Source organism: Sinocyclocheilus anshuiensis, unplaced genomic scaffold (genome assembly GCF_001515605.1).
Source record: "Sinocyclocheilus anshuiensis isolate Anshui unplaced genomic scaffold, SAMN03320099.WGS_v1.1 scaffold728, whole genome shotgun sequence".
In the NCBI taxonomy this organism is placed as follows: Eukaryota; Metazoa; Chordata; class Actinopteri; order Cypriniformes; family Cyprinidae; genus Sinocyclocheilus; species Sinocyclocheilus anshuiensis.
In genome coordinates, this window is record NW_015555767.1 from 857973 (window position 1) to 881845 (window position 23873).

A 23873-nucleotide genomic window follows, 5' to 3' on the forward strand; every position below is an offset into this window, starting at 1 on the left:
TATTTTAAATAGCCTAGTAAAAATATTTCAAAATATTATTGTTTTGCTGTACTTTGCATCAAATAAATGCAGGCTTGGTGAACAGAAGAGACTTCTTTAAAAAACATTAACAATCTTACTGTTTACTTACTTTTGAGTAAGTAAGTATAGGCATCTTTAATTGTTATCTAATTTCTAGCTTTTAATTGACTTAGAAATCAGATAACTGCTGGACAATAACCAATAATAATGATTTGTTTATATACTACAAACACTTTTTTTTATCACATAAGGCAGAATAGTTTCTATACTGTAATAAATGCTATGTCAATTAGCACTGCATTGTTCATATACTTTATTACCTGGAGATGACTTAACAAACACAAATAAACCATATATTGTCGCAGGCGTAGGTTTAATGTCTTCATGTTTCCAAACGTTTCTGCTTTCGGTGAAAACAACTGTTTTCATACAGCAGTAGCTGGACGCTTTTGTCCACATTAGGAATTTCCTCGTACGACTTTCTGCGCCAAAGCAGCCCTCCGGCTTCGAGTATGAATGAAACATACACTGCACAGAGTGTTTAGGTGTGTATGTAACTTACTCTTGATGAAGAGTTTCATTTTTCCCATTTGATGCAGGGTGGAGTTTTAGAACAAATTCTACAGCGGATCTGGATACAAGTTCAACCCTTTTTCCTTTGCATCAATTCAGCATCTAGAGTAAATGTAAATATTCCCTGTAAAAATGGTTTTATACTTCATTTTAAAGCTGGATGTGTTAACCTCTGGTAGTAAAGGGTGATTCATTAATGGGTTTGTTTACCCTGAAAAAAAAAAATTATCATTAACTCACCCTTGTGTTGTTCCAAACTTGGTATGACTTGGTTCTATGAAAAACAACATGAGATGTTTTGAAGAGAAGGTCCTTGCTGCAGAGCCAATGGACGGAGCTTGAAAAGGATGAATTACAAAAATGCAGAATACTAATAAAGGCTTTTGTAACTTGGAACTTGAGAATATTTGTATTCTTCATGATCACGGTTCTTCACAACCCCTTCACACGCAGCAGGTTTTTAGCGTATTTTTTATTTTTTTTGTCTAAAAGCAAGCTTTCTAGCCCATGTTTATTATCTTTTATAGAATAAGGTAAAACAAATGCACTCTTACCTGAAAGGTGGTATTGAGGGATTAGGATGCTTGTATACAGGAAAAATAAGAAGCTAATATTTAAATTCTGCACACGGGAAAAAAAGACTGAAATCACCAAAACGTACAACTAAGCCATTAAGTACTAGCCATTAACTGACTGATATTGTACGATTATTATAAAAAGGTATATGCAATGCAATGCATGTTGCTTTGGATTAAAGTATCCGTCAAATGCATAAATATAAATTATTGGCATCAAAATGGATTGAACAGATTATCTGTGTGAATGGAATGTTAGTATTCAAATATTATAGAATGGAGTAAATATTGTGTTCATGAAAATGTAGCTTTATCTTAGTTGTGATCATTAATTTGTTTATATATATATAAATAATGCCAGTTATCAATTTAAATTGTAAATTGTATTGAGCTGAATGACACATTTTCCAAAACTCATGTTATTGAACAACTGAATCAACACTGAACTGATGTCAGCTAAATAAATGACCGTTTAAAATTTAATACAAAATCTTGTCTGCTTTAAATGGAGGCAGGGAAATCTGCCCTTTTGTACAAAGGAGATCACATGGTCAATGTGACAAATTTGCTTATTTGATTAGTGACCTAGAAATACAAATTAATTTAACTATTTGTATTTTACATCATACATGTACTTTTCATACATTTTTCTAAACATGACTATATTCCCAGGAATAGAATATCAGACTCTCAACATGGTTTTAGACTTTTGTGCCCCACTGTAGATCAGCTACCCCGCAGTCTGGCCATTAAAAACCCTCATCAGTTGATCAATATTATTACTATTGTGGCTCTACTTCTATCCTGCAAACCCTTTATCATGCATGATAATCTCTGTATGGAACAGTTAAAATTAGGTATGTGTATAGTCATAAAATGACAACATATTCATAAATTCTGTGCTAAAAGGCAACATGTGACAAAACAGGAACATTGTTTGCTTTCCCTTTTTATTTTTCTGCTTTTTCATGAAAAAACAAACAAAATTATTTTTTTTTAAGTCCTCAGGAAATAATTGCTATTGTGTTGCTACAAGTTGCAGTTAAATTATAGCTTTCCAAGGGTAAATGAACAACTAAGTCTCAACTGTGAGCAACCCTTTCCTAGTTTAGATAGGGCAGGTGAATCGCCCATTTGAGATGACAGCAAGCAAAAGTACAAAACATCAGATGGAAAAAGACCAAGAAAGAGTGACTGGTACGAGCGAGTAAAAACTTAGTGTGGTGTGTTAAATGTCTACCAACATCCAGGCAGCAGAACCTTCAGAAAGGTTGAACGACCAACATTTAAGTTCAGACAAAGTCACAAAGAAAGCATGAGTGAACGATCTGGATCGGTTTGCTGAAGTCTCTATGATTCAGATTCATCCTGTGCTGCCACTACATTCTTTGATCAAGTTGTGGTGGATGAGAAGTATCAGGATGTGCCATGTCTGTCATTTTCTTTCTCCTTGCTTCAACTCGTCTGCACCAACAAATCATCAGAACATCAGTGGCCACACCGGGACTGAATCTCTGATCAAACCATCCCTTCCTCATTCACCAAATCCCACCTGGGCTAGATTATGAAGTATATTAGCAACATCTTCTGAAGGAGTCACTTTGGATTAGGCTGAATGCCCAGAGAAGAAGAAAAAGCCACATGCTGAATGTCTGGATCGATCTCATGGGTTGTAGGAATAAAATCCTCCACTTCACTTGGAAGACGGCGGTGGAACTATCCTCTCCCGTCAGCCTGTTTTTACCCTTCTACTAGAACAATGGCCATATCCTTCCATCCGCCTCTTTTCTTCAGCCTCATCCTCCCATTCAGGACAGATGAGCCTGTATTGAGTGGGATGGAGCACTTGTGAGCTCGCTAAGCAGAGCTGTGCGTGTGTTTTTATGTGTGCATGTTATGATATTCTCTGAATGAGTTTGTCCTCGGTCAGACGGAATACGGTGCAGTGGGACAGGTCAGAGATGAAGTTATCACAGCTGCGTCGAGTCACGTTCCTACAGCCCCGCAGATCCAACAGAGCCAGAGCCGATAATCGCTTCATATAGGACAGACAAGCATCTGTCAACTTATTACAACCTACAGAAACAAAGAAAAGATTAATCCACCAACTGGGAGTACCAGACTTTAGCATTACATCACTTGCTTACCAATGCAGTGAATGGGTGTTGTCAGAATAAAAAGTTCTAACAGCTGATAAAACACCAGTAATCCACATGACTCCAGTCCATCAATTAACATCTTGTGAAGCGAAAACTGTTTGTAAGAAACAAATGCACTGAAACGTTAACTTCAAACCGTTGCTTCCAGCTAAAATAGCTCTATCCATAATACTGCTTTCTGCAGTGAAAAAGTAATCTCGTCTTAATCAGGAGACAAATATCCACAGATCAAACACTGTTTACAGGCAAAAACAGTTCTAAACAAATAGACAACAGGGGATGGACTTTTCCTCTAGAGGAAGTGTTATTATGGATTATGGACTACTTACAGATTTTGGCCAGAAGCAACCATTTAAAGTTAAAATGCCTTGATGGATTTGTTTATTACAAACACAGCTTTTCACTTCACAAGCTGTTAACTGACATTGTTTGGATAACTTGTGGATTATTGTGATGTTTTTATCAGCAGTTTGGCTCATTCTGACGGCACCCATTCACTGCAGAGGATCCATTGGTGAGAAAGTGATGTAATATCTAAATTTGTTCTGATGAAGAAACAAACTCATCTACATCTCTGATGCTCTGAGGGTGAGCAAACTGTCGCCAATTTGACATTTTTGGGTGAACTATTCCTAATTTTTGAGTTACACATTTTTACATTGCAACTTGCAGCACTCACATTTATTTAATTAAAACGAAATTAAGATTTTATGACCTTACATTTGATCTGGAACTGAATTTAAGACATTAAGATTTTGGTCAAAATCTAGCTTGGGGACCAGTTCTTACTATTAACGACAACTTTTGCATCAGTAAACTCCTAATTTGCTGCTTATTAATAGTTAGTAAGGTAGTTGTTAAGTTCAGGTATGGGGTAGGATTAAGGAATCTAAAATATGGTCATGCAGAATAAGGCATTAATAAGTGCTTTATAAGTACTAATAAACAGCCAAAATTCTAGTAATATGAATACTAATAAACAACAAGTTAATAGTGAGAATTGGTCCCTAAACTGAAGTGTTACCAAGATTTTGAGTTTGCAGCACCAGTTGTGATAAAAATGTGGGAATAACATATCATGGGTATTTTCAGAAGATAAAGGGTACCTGAAAGATTAAGCTGTCTGAGTGTGTTGCGAGTGTTGCAGCCAGTAGCGGTGAGCAGGTTGATGGACTGGTCTGTGAGTCCCTGGCAGTGGGACAAATCTAACCGGCGCAATGAAGGCATATGTCTAACGATCATCTTCAAGGTGGAGTCGCTCACATCCAAACCAGCCAAGCTCAGAGTGAGCAAACCTCTCAGCCGATTGCGACTTTCACTGCCTGTTTGACGTGAAGGTAGAGGTGAAAAAGAGTGAATTTCTGCTCACACTGAACACATACTCCCATTAATAATGATTATGAGTGCCTCACCTGGCTGCACAATGAGGTCTTTTATTTGTGAATCTTTGACACCCACGGTCCAGCTCAGGTCAAGTGTTCGCAAACCCGGACAGCTCTGTGAACTTAACGCTGACACACATAATGAGGAGCAACCTGACATTATTAGCTCTTTCAAACCTGTGAGGGGGGAAAAAAACAGAAAGACAGAATATTTTAGTCTCAACTGTGATGCATGCTTTATTTTTAAGCAATTTCATGTAAACATCAGACATTTTCAAAGTTTAAGCCTATAAAATGCTGAGAACTGGTACTTGGGAGGTGATGAATGAGCCAGGCAATCTGTTTCTTTGATACTGGTGTCCAGGAGAGATCAAGTGTCACAGGTTGTTGTTTTATGACGCCTGACAGAGCCTGAGGACTGAGTGCCCGACATCGACTCAGATCTATCTGTGTCCATAAGCGCTTATCACAACACCTACAGCAGGAGAGAACCAAAACAATTACTTAGAAAAAATTCATAAATTAACCAAAATGATCAAGATCATGAACTTTCACAATTATGAATCGAGATAATTCTCCTTTTTAAAATTGTGTACTACTGTGAAAGTCAAGAAACTGTAAAAAAAATTAAATAAAAATACCATCCTTTCATGAAGTTACCTATGCAAATGTGTCTATCTTTATATTCTGTTTTTGTCGACCCCCACAACATAGTGTTGTTAACAACAGATTACTGAAAAGGGGATATTATAAGAAATAGAAGCAAGACTTTTTGTTCTGAAGGCATAGCTATATCCCAACATACACTATATCAGGGGTGGCCAACTTCGGTCCCGGAGAGCTACAGTCCTGCAGACTTCAGCTCCCACCCTAATCAAACACACCTGAACAAGCTAATCAAGGTCTAAGGGTTACTAAAAAGCAGCAGGCAGGTGAGCGTTTATCAAGGTTGGAGCAAAACTCTGCAGGACCGACGTTGGCCACCTCTGCACTATATGGACAAAAGTATTACACTGAAGACACCCGATCATGAGCTGCTTGCGTGTTAATGAACAGAGCCACACTCCTCTCTGAAACCCACAGAACATATATTTATTTAATTACATTGCAGACTTTGAGACTTGATAATAGCACTAAGCAATATCCCAATTCAACTTTTATTACGCTTAATCATTCATCTCTAGTGTGAAAAGGCCTTTTGTTTGATAAAAACAAACAAATAAACAGAAAGAGGAAATTAAAGGAAGCATCCCAGCTTGTTAAAAAGGATCTGCTGAGGCTTTAACTGTAACTACTACACTTACCACTTGTACCAAGCCTTGCAGACTCTCATACACACAGCCAAATCGGTCCGACCCAAGTAACGGAACACTGACATCCAAATGTCCTTTTCACAGCCACGCTCGTTTCCTACATCACAGAATGAGGGATGAGAGAGGAGGGAAGGAGGAGAAGAAGTGGCGATGGCTGGAGGAGGAGGTGGCGGAGAAACAGAGGAACGAGAAGACATAGAGGACGGTGACGCTGTCTCTCTCTCTCGACCATCCTGGTTGGAGCTCCGCCTCGTGGGGCGGCCGGACGTGTGGACGCTTTTGGATTGAGAGAGGCCATTTCCGGCTGGTGTCGAGGTGCTGTTCCTGAGACGGGTCCTGGGTAGCGTTTTGCGCTGGTTGAAGCCAGGACCCCTAGGTGTTCGGGGAGACATAGCCGCCTCCAGTTTGGGTACAATGGAACCGGGGTCACGTTTGGCCTTTGGAGGACGCTGGAGGGTCACAGTCAGGTAGGAATCATTCAGCAGGTCATCATTCAAGTCTGAGACTAGTAAGACGGGTGGGTCAGGATCAGAGTCTGATTGGTTCCCTCCATCCTCATCATCTTCATCTTCCTCTCCTCCATCTAAGTCTTCCATCTCATCATCCTCTCCTTCAAAGTCCTGTTCCTCACTGTCTTCCTCATCATCATCATCCTCGTCGTCGTCATCATCATAGTCATCACCTCTCCGCCTCTGTCTCCTTGAACGATGCTCCTTATCTGACCGGCCAAGATGTCTCTCTTCATCACTGTCATCCTCATCATCATCTCCCTCATCATCGTCATCATCGTCATCTTCTGTTTCATAGCGCCGTCGCCTCATGTGGGATCCTCCTCTTAACCTAACCCGACCCCCTCTCTCCCTTCTTGCTCCGAGTCCCCTCCTCATTTTCAGCGATCTTGTTGCCAAGCTGCCTCTCCCTCGACTCCCTCGATGCGAGGAGCCTCTCCAAACACCTCGCCTACCAGCTCCATAACCTCGGCGGGATGAAGAGACCCTGCCCCGGACTGATGACATCTTGCAACTATCATCATCGCTGCCTGAATCATCATCGTGTTCCATCCCATGTCGCCGATAGATCTTAGCCACGCGAGGATCAAGAGATGAAGACTTGCGTTTCTGAAAGAGAGAAAATAAGAAAAAAGTCACACTAAAGCCACCTTTTCACAATCTTTAAAGAGGACATCGGATGCCCATTTTCCACAAATAGGTATGATTCTTTAGGGTCTTCATGAAATGTCTGTAACATTCTTTAGTTAAAATTCTTCAATGGTTGTGTAAAACAACACCCTTTTTACCTTGTCAAAAACAGCTCTGCATGTCTCTTTAAATGATAATGAGCTACTCCTCACCCCACCCCTCTCTTCCGTGGGGCGTGTCGACACAAGACATGTGAATTGCTGCCTTGGACTCCGTATATGGCTCAGAGGTGGTCTTATTCAAATAGCTTGCTATCTACACAGAACCTGGCTGCAAATTGAAACACACACGGTTTCAGACTCAGACAGCCAATAACAAACCGGCTGCGTGTTTTCTTTCTGCGACACGCCAGAAACCTAACTAAATGTAAAAAAAGCTAAAAAAGTGAAAATTTGTCCCCTTTAAACAGATGACAGAACAAAAATAAATATTTCCAATTTAAAGAAATATGAGAGCTGAGTAAAGCTCTAATTATATGCGTATGCAGAATTTTCAAATCCGATTTGAGCTTTGGTTGTTGAAATATCTGAACATTTGCAGCTAGACCATATGCCCAACACTGCTTGTTATGTATTCTATATTCATTTTCTATTTTACTTCTTTATTCACACATTTATAGTTTATCTAGTATATTCTATTTATTATTATTATAAGAAACTTGAACCTAATCAAAATTATGAGCACAAGATCAAAAAAAAAACCTAGCTACGTGTACTGTGCTAGACTAACTGAGACTTGTCATGGCACTTGTATACTGTTGTTCTCTCGTTGGTCTAATTGCTTCTATTGTTCTCATTTGTAAGTCGCTTTGAATAAAAGCGTCTGCTAAATGATTAAATGTAAATGTAAGGTGAGAATTACCAATATTTTTGCACTAAAACATTAATCTTTAAACACTTTCTAAACAATGGGTAGTTATAAAATAACCAAACACAAATCAGATAGTTCAGACATAATTCATAATTACATAATTATTTGCGTTAATTAGCCCTAGAAAATCTACGTTATTTTTCTTTTCAGAAGTATTGGTGGTTATTTAATTTTTGTGGATATAGTCAAACATTCAGTATTCATTCATTTTACCATGGTGAATCAATAGACCGGATTCACGACCAATATGAAAAGTTCTGTGTGACTGCCACTAGGGGGTTGTCAAAAGACAGTGAAAAGGCATCTAAATAGACCTGTTTCCAACAAAACTTTATAATAAAGAATCAAAAACGAAAAAAAACAACATCCAGAAACAGGGCCTAAAACCTTGCTAAACAACCAATAATGTTTTAATAATGTTAAAATATTTATCACAGCAAAAGCCTGCTGTGGAAATGTGTCCACTTGCTGTCACAAACAACTAGTCAGAACAAAATGATTATAAATTTTGTTTTTCATTACAAATTTAGAAAATCATTCAAGCACTGATAAACAGTCTTCAAAAAAAAAAATACTTACATGTGTTTTACCACCTTCTAATTGTAGCTGCAAAACAGAATAACATACTGTGGTTAATATGAACTTCAAAAGAATGAACAGTGATGAATACATCAGGATCACTGAAAGGAATCACACTAGCTGCAAACACAAAGCTGATTCTGAAACCCTCAGTCAGTCAAAGCAGTGGGGCACGATAATGATGAACAGGGCAGAGTGGGCCAAAAAGAGAGCGAGAGAAGCCAAGCGTAGAAAAATGATGGAACAAAACGGGGGGGGATTTACTGCAAGAGGTAGAGAAGGGAATACATAATAAAGGCAGAGTAGAGCGGCTATGCATGCGGCAGCAGTGGTGTGAGGAAGGCGGAGCCTCTCACCCGCTTCCTGAGCCGCTGCTCAGGGGCTGAGGCTCGGTTCTGGAGCGACCCATATGAGAGAGAAGTGGGGGGGTGCCCGCATAAAGGCAGAGTAGAGCGGCTATGCATGCGGCAGCAGTGGTGTGAGGAAGGCGGAGCCTCTCACCCGCTTCCTGAGCCGCTGCTCAGGGGCTGCGGCCCGTTTCTGGAGCGACCCGTGAGAGAGAGAAGAGGGGGGCCGCCCGACCCCGTGCCATGCCCCGCCCTCGCCCCCTCGCCCCCCTGACCCATCCTCTGCCACGATGTCATCACCGCTGCCTGACGACTGGCACACAGGAAAACAAGCGTTACTGTTACACACGCAGATCGGAGTGTGTACATCACAGTAAGCTCTTGACATGCATCTTTCTACATGGTGTGAATGAGTGTGTATGAATGCAGGCCTGCAAAAGCTAGTAGCATTAGAACACTCAAAGCTTCCTTCATTTCAAAGGCCTGAAGGTGTGTTCAAACAAGAGGCGGAGAAAACTTCTTTAAAATCGTGGGCGTGTGGGTCAATGTGCTTGTAAAAATGTGTTTTACCTCAGAATCTGTCTCTTTGCCCATAATACATTTAGGACACTCCCAGCAGCTCGGTAGGTCTTTGTTTACCACTCCCTCACCAGATGTCTATACAGACAGAGGACATAAGATCATTGCAACAGTAAAACGGTTTACTGTACAGGAGAAAACACTATAGATCGTCACTGTACTCATATCAATTAGAACAAATAAAGCTGTCCATCTCACAAAGCATAGCAAATGACAATGAAATGAGCAATGACATAAAATAAAACAAAAATATTAAGTCTTTTATTTTAAGTACACTAAGAGTATACTAAAAGATATACATTACCATTAAAAAGTTGTTTTTAAAAAGAAATTAAAACTGTTATTCAGCAAGGATGCATTAAATTGTAAATAATGTTACAACAACTTATTTAAAATAAATGCCATTCTTTTGAACTTTCCATTTATCAAAGATTCAGTTTCCCACAAAAAAAATATGAAGCAGCACAACTGTTTTCAACATTGAAAATAGTAAGAAATGTTTCTTGAGCACTAAATAAGCATATTAGAATGATTTCTGAAGGATCATGTGACACTAAAGATTAGAGTAATAGCGGCTTCATCTGTCATGACAGAAATAAATTACATTTGAAAATATTTAAGTATCCGAGATGTACTCTCTCTCTTCAAGACTGTGGGAAGTGTTGTTCTTCACTAGAAATTTGGCAATTAAACTCTCATGGTAAAGTCTCTTCAAAAGCTCAGGTAGGTCTGTCCCTGAAATGCTTATACATTACTAAGGATTCTTGCTATAATAATGCATTTCTCTATTGAGAACATGAATACGATTTTTACTTCCAGAAGCCATTTGTTGCGCTCTATTGAGCTGAAAATGGTTTTCTGATGTCCACACATTGCAAAACCTCTAGTCACAATGCTCACAAGATGAATGAATCTGAATAAAGCATTTTGAGAACACTGAATACATACTGAATTGCTGTCTGTACTAATAATGCTTGTACCTTCAAACAGCTAGGATGTGTAATCTGAGCACAGTTGGAGCACTCCATGAGCTCTTCACCAGTGTCCTGGTTGCCTTCCTCACAGATCTCACATACAGCAGAGAGCGGCAGACCAGGCTATTGAGACAACACAGAAAGTCAGTAATATTAATCAATATAAGCAAACAAAGGAAGGTTACATTAAATATAAAATGCAAAATGTGAAGACACTCACAGCGAGACACTGGCGCAGGACACAGGTCTGTTTGAGTTTGCCAGGGCCACCAAATTTCTTCATGTCTCTGCAAAAGTTGCAGTCTCCACATTCAGTGCGCAGACAGGCCTCGCACCGTTTACAGCGCACGCGGCGTCGTCGCAGCACCGACATATTAGAGGCTGGTTTCACTGGTCGTGGAATAATATGTGCGGTTGCCAGCTTGGGACGAATAACAGGTGGAGGGGGAGGAGGGGGCTGGTACCAGGGGGGCTTGGGAAAGGGACAAAGAGAAATCAGAGGTAAGTGCTGCAGCGTGATGGGTTTAGGAGAGAATATTCACATAGTATTGAAAAAAAAAAAAAAAAAGGGCACATTTTAGGGTTTTGTTTTATCCATCATTATGCCCCCTTTTGATGGCAGTTAACTCAAGCTTCATGTTTAATTCACATATTTAGACAGTCAAAATTAACAGTGCAGCGAAGAAAATGTTCCGGTCATATTTTGCTTACACTATGATCAAAAGGAGGACACAAAAAAGGATGACCAACATATTCTGGTTGCACCATTAATTGAATGAACAAAATAACTGTCCTGACAAACTGATTTTCATTACTATATATAAAAAAAAAAAATTCAAACAGGTAATACCATGATGTTACAAATACCTGTTCTGAATAAAATTCATTATTCCACTGTATGGCATGAAATTACAAATACTGATCACAAAAATGACAAATTACAAAAACTGTATGAAAAGAAAAACTGTATGAAAAGTTAGTTATTTAAATGATTCACTTAATGCTTTTTCTGGAAAGCCAATTACAAACAACCTATTTAAAGAAACTAATTCCGTGATCTTACCCTCTTTGGCCATCTGACAATGGGTTTTCCAGTATAAGAGAGTTCAGGGATGTCATCAGCATGTTCTTTCAATAATGCCTAAAAGATAGAGAAAACAAAAACACTTTCATTATAGTTCAAAATGACTGAATAGATTCTTAAGCAACAACACCTAATATTAACCACTAACATCCTGCATCTCAAGTCACATTTCTTATAAAAAAAAAAAAATACAAAATATCACACCAGCAAGTACATCAAAATAACCATTTCCAAAAAACAGAAGTGTAAAACACAATGGGCAAGTGTTCTGACCCGTATGTCATGTAGCAGGGCAGCAGCATTGTGTATTCCTGAAGGCACACACTTCTTATGTGACGGCAGCGACTCCAAGTTCTCCACCAGGTGCCACAGCCCCTCCAGCTCAAAAGGAGTCAAGTGTAGCTTCACCCCTGGTGCATTAGGTGGAGATGGAGCATCGTTATCATCTCTTTCCTCTTCAGCATGGCCATTTAGTTCCTCACAACCTGAGTCTTCCCGCCTCAAGTCTGTGTATTGGATTTAGAAAACGAGAAACAGACTTAAGCTTATCTGTGCTCAATACAATCAAATCTGTTAGAAAGTGAATGTGTTAATGCAGTGTTTCCCAACCTTTTTTTAGTCGCGGCACCCTTTGGAAATTTTAACAAACTTGTGGCACCCTACAAAATTAATTTTGTACAATATTTGAATTTCTAACTTCGATATGATACTTTGAAAAGTATAGATATTCGGTACAACAGGGAAGAACTGCAGAATATAATGTCATACAGATATTTTTAATATTATTAAAAAAATTTGTCCATCAATGGTGGCAATCAGTAGGCTAATTTCTAATGAAGAGACCAATTTATATGACAGATTTTAATGTAGGCTTTTATACATATGTAAACATTATTTAATTACCATTATAACTAGCTATCTCAAAAAAAATAAAAATTTACAGTGGGGTAATTTTGGTGCAGTAGCACGAGATAGCTTGATTTCAATAATGATGTTTGAATAAAAAATGACAAGTAAGCAGTCAGTAATAAAATAAGAACAAATAAAGAAATTAATAAATGATAGCACAAATAAAAAATAACGACAGGCCTTCGAATTAAATAAATTGCTTTTTAGTTTTTCAGGTAGGTCTAACAGTAGGGTTAAGATATTTAACTTTTTTTTCCACGTGAAAGTGAAACCTGAGCGGTGAACTAATTTTCGGCAGCCGAAATTTCGGTGCATCTCTAATTATTGGCGACATCAGAAATGGATATTATATAATAGATGCTTTTTTGAACATTTTAGCAATTAAAAAATATTAAAAAAGGATTTTTTACACGGCACCCCTGCTCTCGACAGACGGCACCTCAGGGTGCCGCGGCACCCCGGTTGGGAAACACTGTGTTAATGTACTGACCAATTCCCAGAGAGTGTTTCTGAAACTCAGGGATGAGGTGGGAGGTGTTGGTCACGCTGTACAGATAACGCTCCAACACATACCAGCACATCTCATGAAAGAATGGATACCGGAACTTAGCTGGCACCTGAGGAGCAACCAGAGACTATGATTTTTTTATCCCCCGTTATTATTTTCATGAAAATTATACACCCCTCGCCTACCAAATTCCCAATAATTATGTGAAAAAGAAAACTCATTCTCATTACTGTAAAGCAGTAAAAAAAAATAATCCAGACCAGATAAAGGTTTTCTTGCTTTCTTTTTATATGAAACAGTACAAGAAATACTACCATGATTATTGGATTGCGGTAATTAATGATACATCTTTTCCTCTTCATTGTGATGAAAATCGAGGAGAAGTGTGCTTAATTTGCAAAACCATACAGTCCAAATGTTGTGGTAAAAAAAAAATAATGTGATTTCTTACTACTTTATTTATCTCTCTGGTGAAATATGACACAGTCGTGTTCGTGCAGGTTTTGTGAGATTTACTTACAATAAGTAAGCCCATAAAGGGTCATGTAAGTTATACAAGAAAATGGTGGTTGCAGTAAAATGTTGGACTCACCCGTGTCCTGTCCTCAATGTTGGAGATGTACAGTTGCATGGGGATGTTAAAACTATGTAGAAAGTTCCCACCAAACACAAGTGTGTCTACTGGAGTGTACACCGCATGGACCCAACCTAACAAAAATAAATAAATAAAGGTTTTATTTAGGTATTATTCACAGCAAACGCAATTTAAGAAAGCTCAAACTAATCATTCAAAACTAAAACCATGAAAACAAATGGTAATATAAGAAATTCTAAATAAATATGCACACAATATAACAATCAAGTGTTTCTGATGTAAACGAATGTGTGTGCCTGCATGTGCTTACCTGATGGAATAATGAAAGTGTAGCCCTGCTTGAGCTCAATCCTCTGGCAATCAGTGGCCTTGTCACCAAGGAAGATGTCGCCTTGTTTCCCTGACAACACCCAGTTCTCATAAAGCTCCAGGTTTTGTGGTGTGGGCGGGATTAACCAAAACACCTGTAGCAGACACATCCAAATCGAGCTCATCTAGGCCAAAACCATTTTTGGGTATTTTGACAGCAAACTAATTGTCAGATACAAAATATAACAGTTCATATGACATTATCAATGAGCTCTTGTGTCCATGCTAAATTAAAATCACAATGATTTCAGCAAGTACACTACTGTTCAAAGGTGAAATCTTTTATTCAACAAGAATGCATAAAATCGATCAAAAGTGAAAAAGACTTCAAACCGAAAAACCACGATACACGGGGTACTCTCATGGCCTTCCCCGCCCCCCCAAAAAAGGTCCCATTAAGGGCAACATGTGCAGAACTAATCTGTCATATAGGCTACATAAAATTATAATGAGAACACGACTGTAAAAGATTATATCATGTTTCAGTGCATTGTTGGAAAGAATATAAGATATATAATATAAGATATAACAGAGTTATATCTTCATGACTAGCAGAGTCAAGTTTGCTTGTGAAGCCACACAGCATTTTTGTGGAACTGTAAGTTGCAATATTTTGTTTATATATATATATCGTGTATAGATTATTTCATACAAGATGCATTTGGTCGAGTTACGCTGCAGTAAAGCGCTTCATTGTAGGCCTACTATGGTGATTATCTCTTCCAAGGCATAGCGCGAGCAGCACAAACAACAATGCAGAATATTAATGAATATTAACCATGACTGGGACTGTCATATACATAACATTATAATGAACGCACTTCTATAATAAAACGCTGTGAATTTTTAGAGTTTAGCTGCCGCGTTTCGCTGCGGGATTGTGGGAGCATTGTGTGTAATTCTACACATTCCCCAAGGTTTTGCGATTATAGAGTGGGAAATTCCCGCAAACATTTATGCACTATTGTATGCAAGTTGAATCCTAACAGATTATCAGAGCAGATCAGTCATCCGTGTCTTCTCCCACTCTCTCAAAATGCACAAATGGCCTCACATCCATAATATCCACATTGAGTTTGCTCTGCAAGCGAGCTGCACGCTGCAATACAAGACTATCCCACATTTCGGACAGTTGACGGAATTGTGACTTGCACGTCATATTATGTCACGCCAATTTAAACAATCAAGCTATTTTAACCCATAAAGTACTCGCGCACTCTCTGAGAGATGCCACCTCTTAAACAGCTTGCGACTCTCAAGTGTCAGACTGAGTTTACATATTTGAATAAAATAATTTCCTTATTGTCCAGCTATTATTCCATTTTATTTATCCATGGCACATGCATTTTTATATGTAGCCTAAGTATAATGTTGTCCAATGACTAGCTTGCATTATTTAGGCATTATTTTATTTAAAATTTAAGACAATAGATTTTTTGGTAACACTTTACAAAGCAACCATTTTTAAAGTCTCATTTGTTAGTAGGGGTGTAAATCGGATGGTTCGTCACGATACGATACAATATCGATTCTCATACCCAGCGATACGATATTTGCCGATACCTCCAAAAATTCTACGATACGATTATGATTCGATACAGGAGTATATCGATCGATATATCGATATTATGATATTATATATCTATTTTAAACAACCATCTACATTTTTATTAACTCACAAATGCAACCAAAATATATAACATGAACATTTATCTGAAATTTTCACATCCTGTACCTCAATTGGGACATTCACAACAAAAAAAGTCCTACCCATTTTTTTTTTAATAATAAAGAAAATAAACAATTGGAAAAACAATTATGGCTGCTACTATGGGCTCAGTGCTAAAAATATTTTCTACAGATAACCAAATTACAAGCAATAGCAGAAAATAAATACAATACAACAAAGACACAAGTTCAATAAACAGTGTTTTTCAGGTTTTTCAGCTCAATCTAAAATAAATTTTCAGGTAGGCCCTACGCTACAGAAATGTAATAATCAAATGTAAAATAACTGCATAGTCTTCACTGTATAAATTAAATATAGATTAATAATTTTTGATGTTACAAAGGTTATTTAGTCAGGAGCAGTGAGCACTTGTATTTTTCTTTGACAGCATTAGATTTATTATTAGTTTGCTTTCACTTTAAGAACGAAGCACAGATTTAATATACTGATACACATGCCGTTTCTTTCTCAACTGTTTACATTAAGACATATGCCTAACCGACTGTGTTTACTAGGATATTCGCCAAAACGTGCATTTTGATATAATTTTGTCTGTATTTATTCATCCATGCACAAAAAAAGTGGAACAGAGCTCAACTTAGTATTCGCACGGTGTAGACACGGCTGTCTGTGTGCGTGCGCGCGCTGTTCCACAAACAACCCCGAGCATCTTTTATAATCACCTTGTGCCTTCGGGCAGTCCTTATATCGGGTCCTGATACGCGAGTTTGAATGAGGATGCACGCGTTGGCGGTAATGCATAGACGGACATTATGTGAAAATGTGGACGGTGCCAAAATAAAGGTGCCTATTTATACAACAGACATCGATATTTCACGTGTGGCATCGATGCATCGTATCGTCAGACATCGTACCGATGTATCGATCCATATCGTTTAATCGTTACACCCCTATTTGTTAGTGCATTAATTAATGAACTAACAGAGAGCAATTATTGTTATTATTATTCAATATTATTGATAATATTATATAATTATTATTATTATATAAGTTCAAAGTGAATCTAGTGTTCTATAGCATTGCTGGTGCCATGCCATGAACCCTACACCCACAGCAAAACGAACCGTGGCTCCAAAACGGTGATATGAACCGAAACATTTGATTGGTATATCTTTACACCCCTAGTATATATACAGTGTTCTCTGACCTTGCAGCCCCGCAGTATGTGGTACCACACAGATGTGCCTCCAAAGTCTATGTGGAAATCTGTGTAACAGCCCTGCACGCTCATTAGGCAGTACCTGGAAACAGGCAAATTTGAAATAGGGGAAAATTACTGTTTTGCTGAAGAATAACAAAAATTAACAAAGAGAGCTGTGTGAGAAATGGGACATGAAGTTAATGCAGCAGGCTTATTTCCTTGTGAACTGACCCTTTTTGTTTTAAAGCCTTTACAAGATGTAAGATAAGAGCAAGCATTCATTAATATAGACTCTATCGAAGGATCTAATATATGCTCACTTCTGCACTTTGGGGTATTGCATGTCAGTGATAGAGTTTGTGGCATCTCTTTGTCTTTCCTTTAAGTGTCTTGGCCACATGTTGTCCACCCAGTCAATCATGTCCACCTGTGACAACATGGATAAATAATCTGACTATCACACACTGGTCTAAATATATGTATTTTTTGGTTTGTCTTAAGTGTTAAGGTACCTACCGTGGTAGGTCTTTTGACATAGCTCTCTAGTTTAGTGTGGCTAAATTCAAGGCTGATAACATTATAAAGCTTCTCTCTCTGAGAGGGAGGAGTCGCATAATAGCTCTTCCATTGCATCATTGACATCTCCGTCCCCTTCTGAGTAGACACATCCATCACATCAATCATACGCCGACTTCCTGTAAAGAGTGATGAGCAGGAAGGAGATGCTGAAGCACCACTGATGCTAGTCAACATGAAATTCATCAGCATATCCAACCACAAAAACACTTACCTACTAACGACTTCACATCATTAACACTGAAGTCTGGATCTGGCATTCTAAAAAGGAAATATTGCAAATTCAGATTAAATTCAAATGTAAAACTTTATAAACATTCTGAAATGTGAAAAGAAACTGTAGAGGAAAAATAGGAACTGTAAAGGGCATAGAGGAAAAATTGCATTAAAAAAAAGGGCAATCTCTTACTTAATGCCAAGTCCATCAGGTCTCTCAAAGATGATGGGGTCCCGAAGCCCACATCTCTGAATGTACTCATATGTGAGGTCTAAAAAACAACAGGCAGCGTTAAATTACACACTCCATGAAGATCTTTGAAGAGTTCCATAAAGAGCCGCATCTTTTTTTCACCTTTGCCCTCCATGCGTTTGACTCTGTCTGAGCTGAAGCGTTTGTTGTGGAGCTTCTCCTCCAGATCGAAAGTCCTCTTTGCATCAATCTCTTCATCGGAAAGGCCATCGTCTTGGTAACGCCGCCGCATGCCAGACCGCTGTAAGACAAGAGAGTGAGAGAATGAGACAATGAAAAGCCGATGCCAGAGCAACACTATTTCTCTGCATAACACTCCTCCTTGTCTTCTGAATGCTGAACAAATGTTGTATAACTACCACCGTTTCAATTTGTTGGGCTATTTGAGCGCACACATACACTAGGCTGAGAGATGCACTTGCCCACAATCTCACACATAGATACAGTGAGTATAGAAAATCACCCCACTTTAAAATAATCATATTTTGTTGCTTTGCAGCCTGAAATGAAGATGGACACCCTTTTTGATTTATCCAGCTATAACACCAACATGTCAGGAAAAAAAACAGAATCACTCAGTTGGAATTGTGTGCATGTGACAACAATATCACAAATTCCCCACAAATGTGGCTTGAATGGCAGAGTTGCAAGAAAAAAGACACTCCTCAAGAAAGGTCACATGCAGTCACAAACGAGCTTTTCTGAAACACACCTTGAAGATTCTGAGGCAGATGAGACTAAAATTGAATTATTTGGCCTCAACACCAAACGATATGTCTGGCGGAAATCCAATACAGCTCCCCATCCAAATAACAGCATTCCTACAGTAAAAGTGGTAATATCCTGTTATGGGGGTGTTTCTCTGCAGCAGGGACTCAAGCATTTGTCAGGATAGAAGGAAAAATGGATGGGGCAAAATACCATCAAATTCTTGAGGAAAATCTGCTGCCCTCTGCCAGAAAGTTGTCAATGGGAAGAAGGTTTACCTTCCAACATGATGACGACTCAAAACACAACAAAACTGAGCACACAGTGGCTGAAGGAGAAAAGGGTGAATGTCCTTGCATGGCCTAGTCAGAGCCCAGACTTAAACCCCATTGAAAATCTGTGGAATGACTTCAGACTGCAGTCCACAAACGGTCAGCATCAAATTGAACTGAACTTGAGCAGTTCTGCAAAGAAGAGTGGTCAAATATTGCAAAGTCTAGATGTGCAAAGTTAGTAGAGACATATCCCAACAGACTAAAGGCTGTAATTAAAGCAAAAGGTGGTTCAACAAAATACTGATACGTAGGCTTGCTGCGATAGACGTTTTTTTCGGTTATACCAGTGTTAAGCCACAACACCGGTTACGTCATCGCGGCACCGCCCCCCCCCCCACCGTCGTTTTGATTTATTTATAATAACAAAAATCATTTCGCCTAGTTCAGTTAGAGGACAGACACTTTTAAAAACTAAACGCTCAATGCAGCGTGCCAAACCGTGCGCGAATGACAGAACGTCAGATTTTATTTATCACGTGAGGAGAGTGAGTTGAGCTGAGTCGAGAAGACCCTCCTCTGCCCTCAATGTCTCAATGGTGATGTGGAACCACTAGACAATCACACGCTTCCTAAAGCCCTGGCCTGTCGTCACACCCTCTCAAACTCAAAGACAACGAGACAAAAAAAGGGGGGGAGAAAAAAAAATCAATGAAATGAATTGGGCATGACTGTGCAGTATCTTAGAAAATTAGCAACAAACCCGTTCAAATGCCTTTGAAGAACTAATTAAACCATGTGGACCTCTATGAGCATGCAAACAAAGCCCTATTGAAAAAAAAACCCTTCACATTAGCAGAAAATAGCCCAAAAACACTAGACGAATATTGGCCTCATAACTCTTCAAAAAAATTGAGATATGCATTGTGTCATGTTAAAAACAGTTTTAAAAACAAGTGCTTCAGGACTTGTGTTCTGTTCTGTTCCAATACAACAATTGTGCTTTGTCTAGCTGAATGCAAGATCGTGTCCTGTGTGTACGACAATCTCTGCTGTCACAAACTGAAAGTCACCATGTACACCATGTTCCTGTTCTAACCAATCAGACAGCAAGGAACCGCCCAAAACGCAACCACAAACACATTAAAAAAACAGATATTTTTGAAGACGCAATTATTATGATGATCAATGTTATCATTGACAAGTACTTAGGTGCTTGTGCCCATCCCTAGTCAACGAAGCTGCAGTTTTCACCACCTCTGGGCCTGTGCGCAATTCCTGCACCTGTCACTGCATCTTTCGATCTCTTCCATTCACAACAGATCAACAAACTGTCAGATCTCTCAGTAACAAAAGCAGCAAATAAGCATTTAGGGTGAAACAGTACAACCTGTACTGCAACATGTCCTCATTTGACACCAATAACGGAGCACAATAGGGGAACACTGGTGGGGGATGAATGAGGATAAAGTGGAGGCTAAAAAGAAAGAAAGAAAAAAAAAGAACAGTGAAACTGATGTCAGAATGAAAACCTTACATGCACTCTTGTTATTCCCTAGCTTTTGATCACCATCTCTCTAAGCGAGCCGCTAGACTGCAGTGCGCTAAGAGGAAGCCCTTGTGGAGGGCAATAAGACACTACACACCTCGCACCTTCAGTGTCACATCTTCATCCCTCTGCTGGCTTTTCCTCTTCCTGCCTCTGCGTCTCATCAACAACATTCCTCCATCAACCAGCGTAAGGTTCTCCTGCCCATTCTCCATCCCTGCCTTTCTTTCAAAATGAGAAACTCTGCCGTCTGTTCTCCTCGGTCATCCTTTCGCCTCTGCAGTGCCCCCTCCCATTCCCACATGTCTGATCACATGGTCTGCTAAACCAATCTAATCATTCGTCCTCCACTTCCGCAGCCTCTACAAAAACAGTCTGCAAACAACAATCTATCCAATCATCCTTACTTTCAACCACTGTCCTGTTCTTCAGAAAACCATCGGGGGAAATGTTACAATCCAACCAACAATATGATTTCAAACCACCCTAACATTATAGATAATGAATTCCAAATTCTAATCTATATATCTTGAGCACACGGCTGAGAGATCTTTTAACTACCTGCTACAAATTCTCTAAAAGCATCTTTAAACAACAGAATAACTACCGACAATGACACATTCATAATTTTTCTGCATACACAAGTCATAGTGTCAGCAACTAACATTCAGCATTTTTGTACACATTAAGTTGTCAATTGACAATATTTTATGCATTTATGAAATCAAATAGGAGTGTTTTTTAAATGCAACTTTATCAGACTTTGATGTGCCTTGGTATTAATAAAAACATAATAATGACATATTATATAAATATATGAATTTTAAATTATGACATGTTGCTTTGTGACAGTCTCACATGTGAGGAAAATGGTGCTGAATATGCTTTAAACTGAGGTATTGCTGAGGTTAATACAAAAATATATGAATATTAATAGAGAGAAAGTGACCAGTCAGTTCGGATCAAGGGAATTCGACCATTTTAAAATCACAGGTAAAAACTATTAAAACACACACACACACACACACACACACACACATTAAAACATTATTATATAATAACAGAGTATTACGATTTTATTTTATGCTATGCCATATATTCGCGCCAATCTCCAAAAGTTTTTTTTTCTTGCCATCAAATATTGCAAGGACACTTTGTGAAATTACAGAATTATTCTAATTGTTTTACTGATTTTTGATGTGACAATGGAAATGTTTCCTGGTCATAAAACTGTCTGGATCAGTGGTTGTTGGCACCTGCTGGTCACGTGGTTCATCAGCAGTCAGCCAAAAATCAATCAATCAATCAATATCTACTGTATCCAACCTCTCCGCGCGAATGACAGACTTGCCTAAGTTTTCAAGAAATCTTTAACTGACATTGACATCCGTTCAAAATGTTAAACATCTGAACGCATTAAACCGATAGAGTAAATAAAATGCTAAATAAATTGAAGTCATTTTAGTGACGCCTTGCAGATTATTTTTCCCACTCGAATGACGGCACTAGTGTACTAAACATTGCTAACATTTCAACAGCTTCAGCTTCTAAAAATGCAGTATATGTACAATGTACCATCCGAATCAAAGCATTTTATTTTCCAGGTGTCCACTGCGCTGCACTTACCAGTCGCTTGCTGTAGCGCGGCTTTGGATCGTCCATTGTGAGAATGAAGAATCACGCGCAGCCCGCCTGTGCAAGTGGAGCGCCAACGAACACGCTTCTGTCTGTTTATCGCGTTTGAAATAACCGCCCCAACTGTGTTTGATGGTCACTTTATTTCAGTGTCCGTTTAACGTTACGTTACATGAATACTTGCTGCATAACAAAATCAATTAGTTTTAGAACTCGTCAGGAGGTTCGTTCACACAGAAGAGGGTTTAACGATCTCAGCGTGTTCTTTAGTACTACAAAACTATTGTATTATAATCTCACACAAAAAGTGAAAAGGGCAGGTTATTAAAACAACCATGAAAGCTTGTCAAGCTAAGCGCTGCTGAGGATAACGTTAGAGAACGAGCATCAGCACCAACCGCTAACCAGCCTAGAAACAGTCGTAAAAATATTAAAATTACAACGCGATATGGGGTCTTGCTTATACATACGGCTTATATGTACAACGTCTAATATTGCAGTCAACCATAAGGAGTGCGGCGAGAAATGCTGAGCGTATATTTATCGAGTAACACACGCTAATCCCGGTTCAAGTTTCTAATGAAACCATATTTCCACAAGACTTAAACTCGGGCTCACAGGGGGGGAAATCCAGCGGTTAAAATAGTCCTCGTGTATTTTTTTTTACTATTAAAATATGCACTCCGACTAGACTCGTCTAGTAACTTTTCTATTCTAAGTGAAAGTAAGCATTATTTAGACAGCTCCACTGTGCGAATTCACGACAAAGTTAATGTAGTACATCATTCGCCGCCATTTTCATATCGTCACAAAAACACCACGAAGACCCGCCCACTACTGGTTCAGCATCCAATCACAAACACATGCGACGCCCTCGCCTTTGCACTCATTGGTTAGTGTCGCTGTTACTTCACTGGGAGGCGGCACTAAGAGGAAATAATTGTACACGTGACCAAAGGAACCACACTCTCATTGGCTGGAGTTGCATGCCGATCAACGGAGCTACACAAAGACTGGTTTACATGTGCTGGAAGCGTCGCGTTGCCAACCAATCAAATATTAAATATCAACACGCTCACTCAGTTTTAGGAAAATTTCTGCAACCATTTTTTAAATCCTTACGAGTAATATGATTATTGAAAAAAATACCTTTTTTCTTCCGTGGCTTGACGTACCATCGCCTGCGGACGTCCAGTCCATGACTTGACTGTATAAAGCTCTCGCTTGGGTCGTCTGGTGAAATAAATCTATATTTCTTTCGAATTAGCCCAGTGACAGTGAACTAACTTAACATAAGGTCTTCATTAAGTCCTCGACTTAATTCTTTGAGTCCAATAAACTGTCTTGGAAAAACTGTACACATTGAATTGTCGGTAACCCAGCACAGTAACTCCGCTTGGTGGAACTTTTCGTTTAACACAAGCGATCAGGAAGTAGTTGCTGATTGGTCCCAATAGTATCCAGCTGGTCAGCCATCAGCTAACGCACAGTATGAAGGTAGAATGACGTCAAAAAGATTTGCATACGCAGGGTAAGAGTTGTGGAAGTGTACATAAGACTGTAAGCGTAAATTAAATTTGCATGCGCAAGAGAAGCTTTGTAAAGGTGTAAATCGTGTTTCAAGCGCAAGAAAAAAATATTTGCAGCATTTTACTGTTACTCGTAAGTGTAATTCATGTATTGTGAAACTGCAGCTTCATGCTAACGCAAAATAAATATGATCTGCATGCTTCTGAC

The 23873-nt window shown here is 38.9% G+C and overlaps 1 protein-coding gene across 5 annotated transcripts; it reads right to left on the reverse strand.

Annotated features, from left to right (window-relative positions):
- Positions 1–1949: 1949 nt before the first annotated feature.
- On the reverse strand, positions 1950–23568 carry kdm2aa (lysine (K)-specific demethylase 2Aa). Of its 5 annotated transcripts, none has more exons than XM_016468137.1 (22): positions 23286–23568; positions 18075–18213; positions 17913–17991; positions 17718–17764; positions 17444–17622; positions 17248–17354; positions 16934–17027; positions 13978–14131; positions 13665–13780; positions 13055–13181; positions 11929–12161; positions 11635–11712; positions 10792–11043; positions 10578–10694; positions 9589–9675; positions 9173–9331; positions 8672–8698; positions 6015–7141; positions 5022–5185; positions 4741–4887; positions 4435–4650; positions 1950–3245 (listed from the first exon to the last, which is right to left on the reverse strand). In XM_016468137.1, the coding sequence occupies exons 1-22, from the start codon at positions 23334–23336 to the stop codon at positions 3064–3066; spliced, it is 3882 nt and encodes a 1293-aa protein (XP_016323623.1). In that variant the 5' UTR covers positions 23337–23568; the 3' UTR covers positions 1950–3063. The 5 variants fall into 5 exon arrangements, with proteins under 5 accessions (XP_016323623.1, XP_016323624.1, XP_016323621.1 ...); XM_016468138.1 differs by lacking the exon at positions 23286–23568 and adding an exon at positions 22128–22962; XM_016468135.1 differs by lacking the exon at positions 23286–23568 and adding an exon at positions 20606–20789.
- Between the last annotated feature and the right edge of the window lie 305 nt (positions 23569–23873).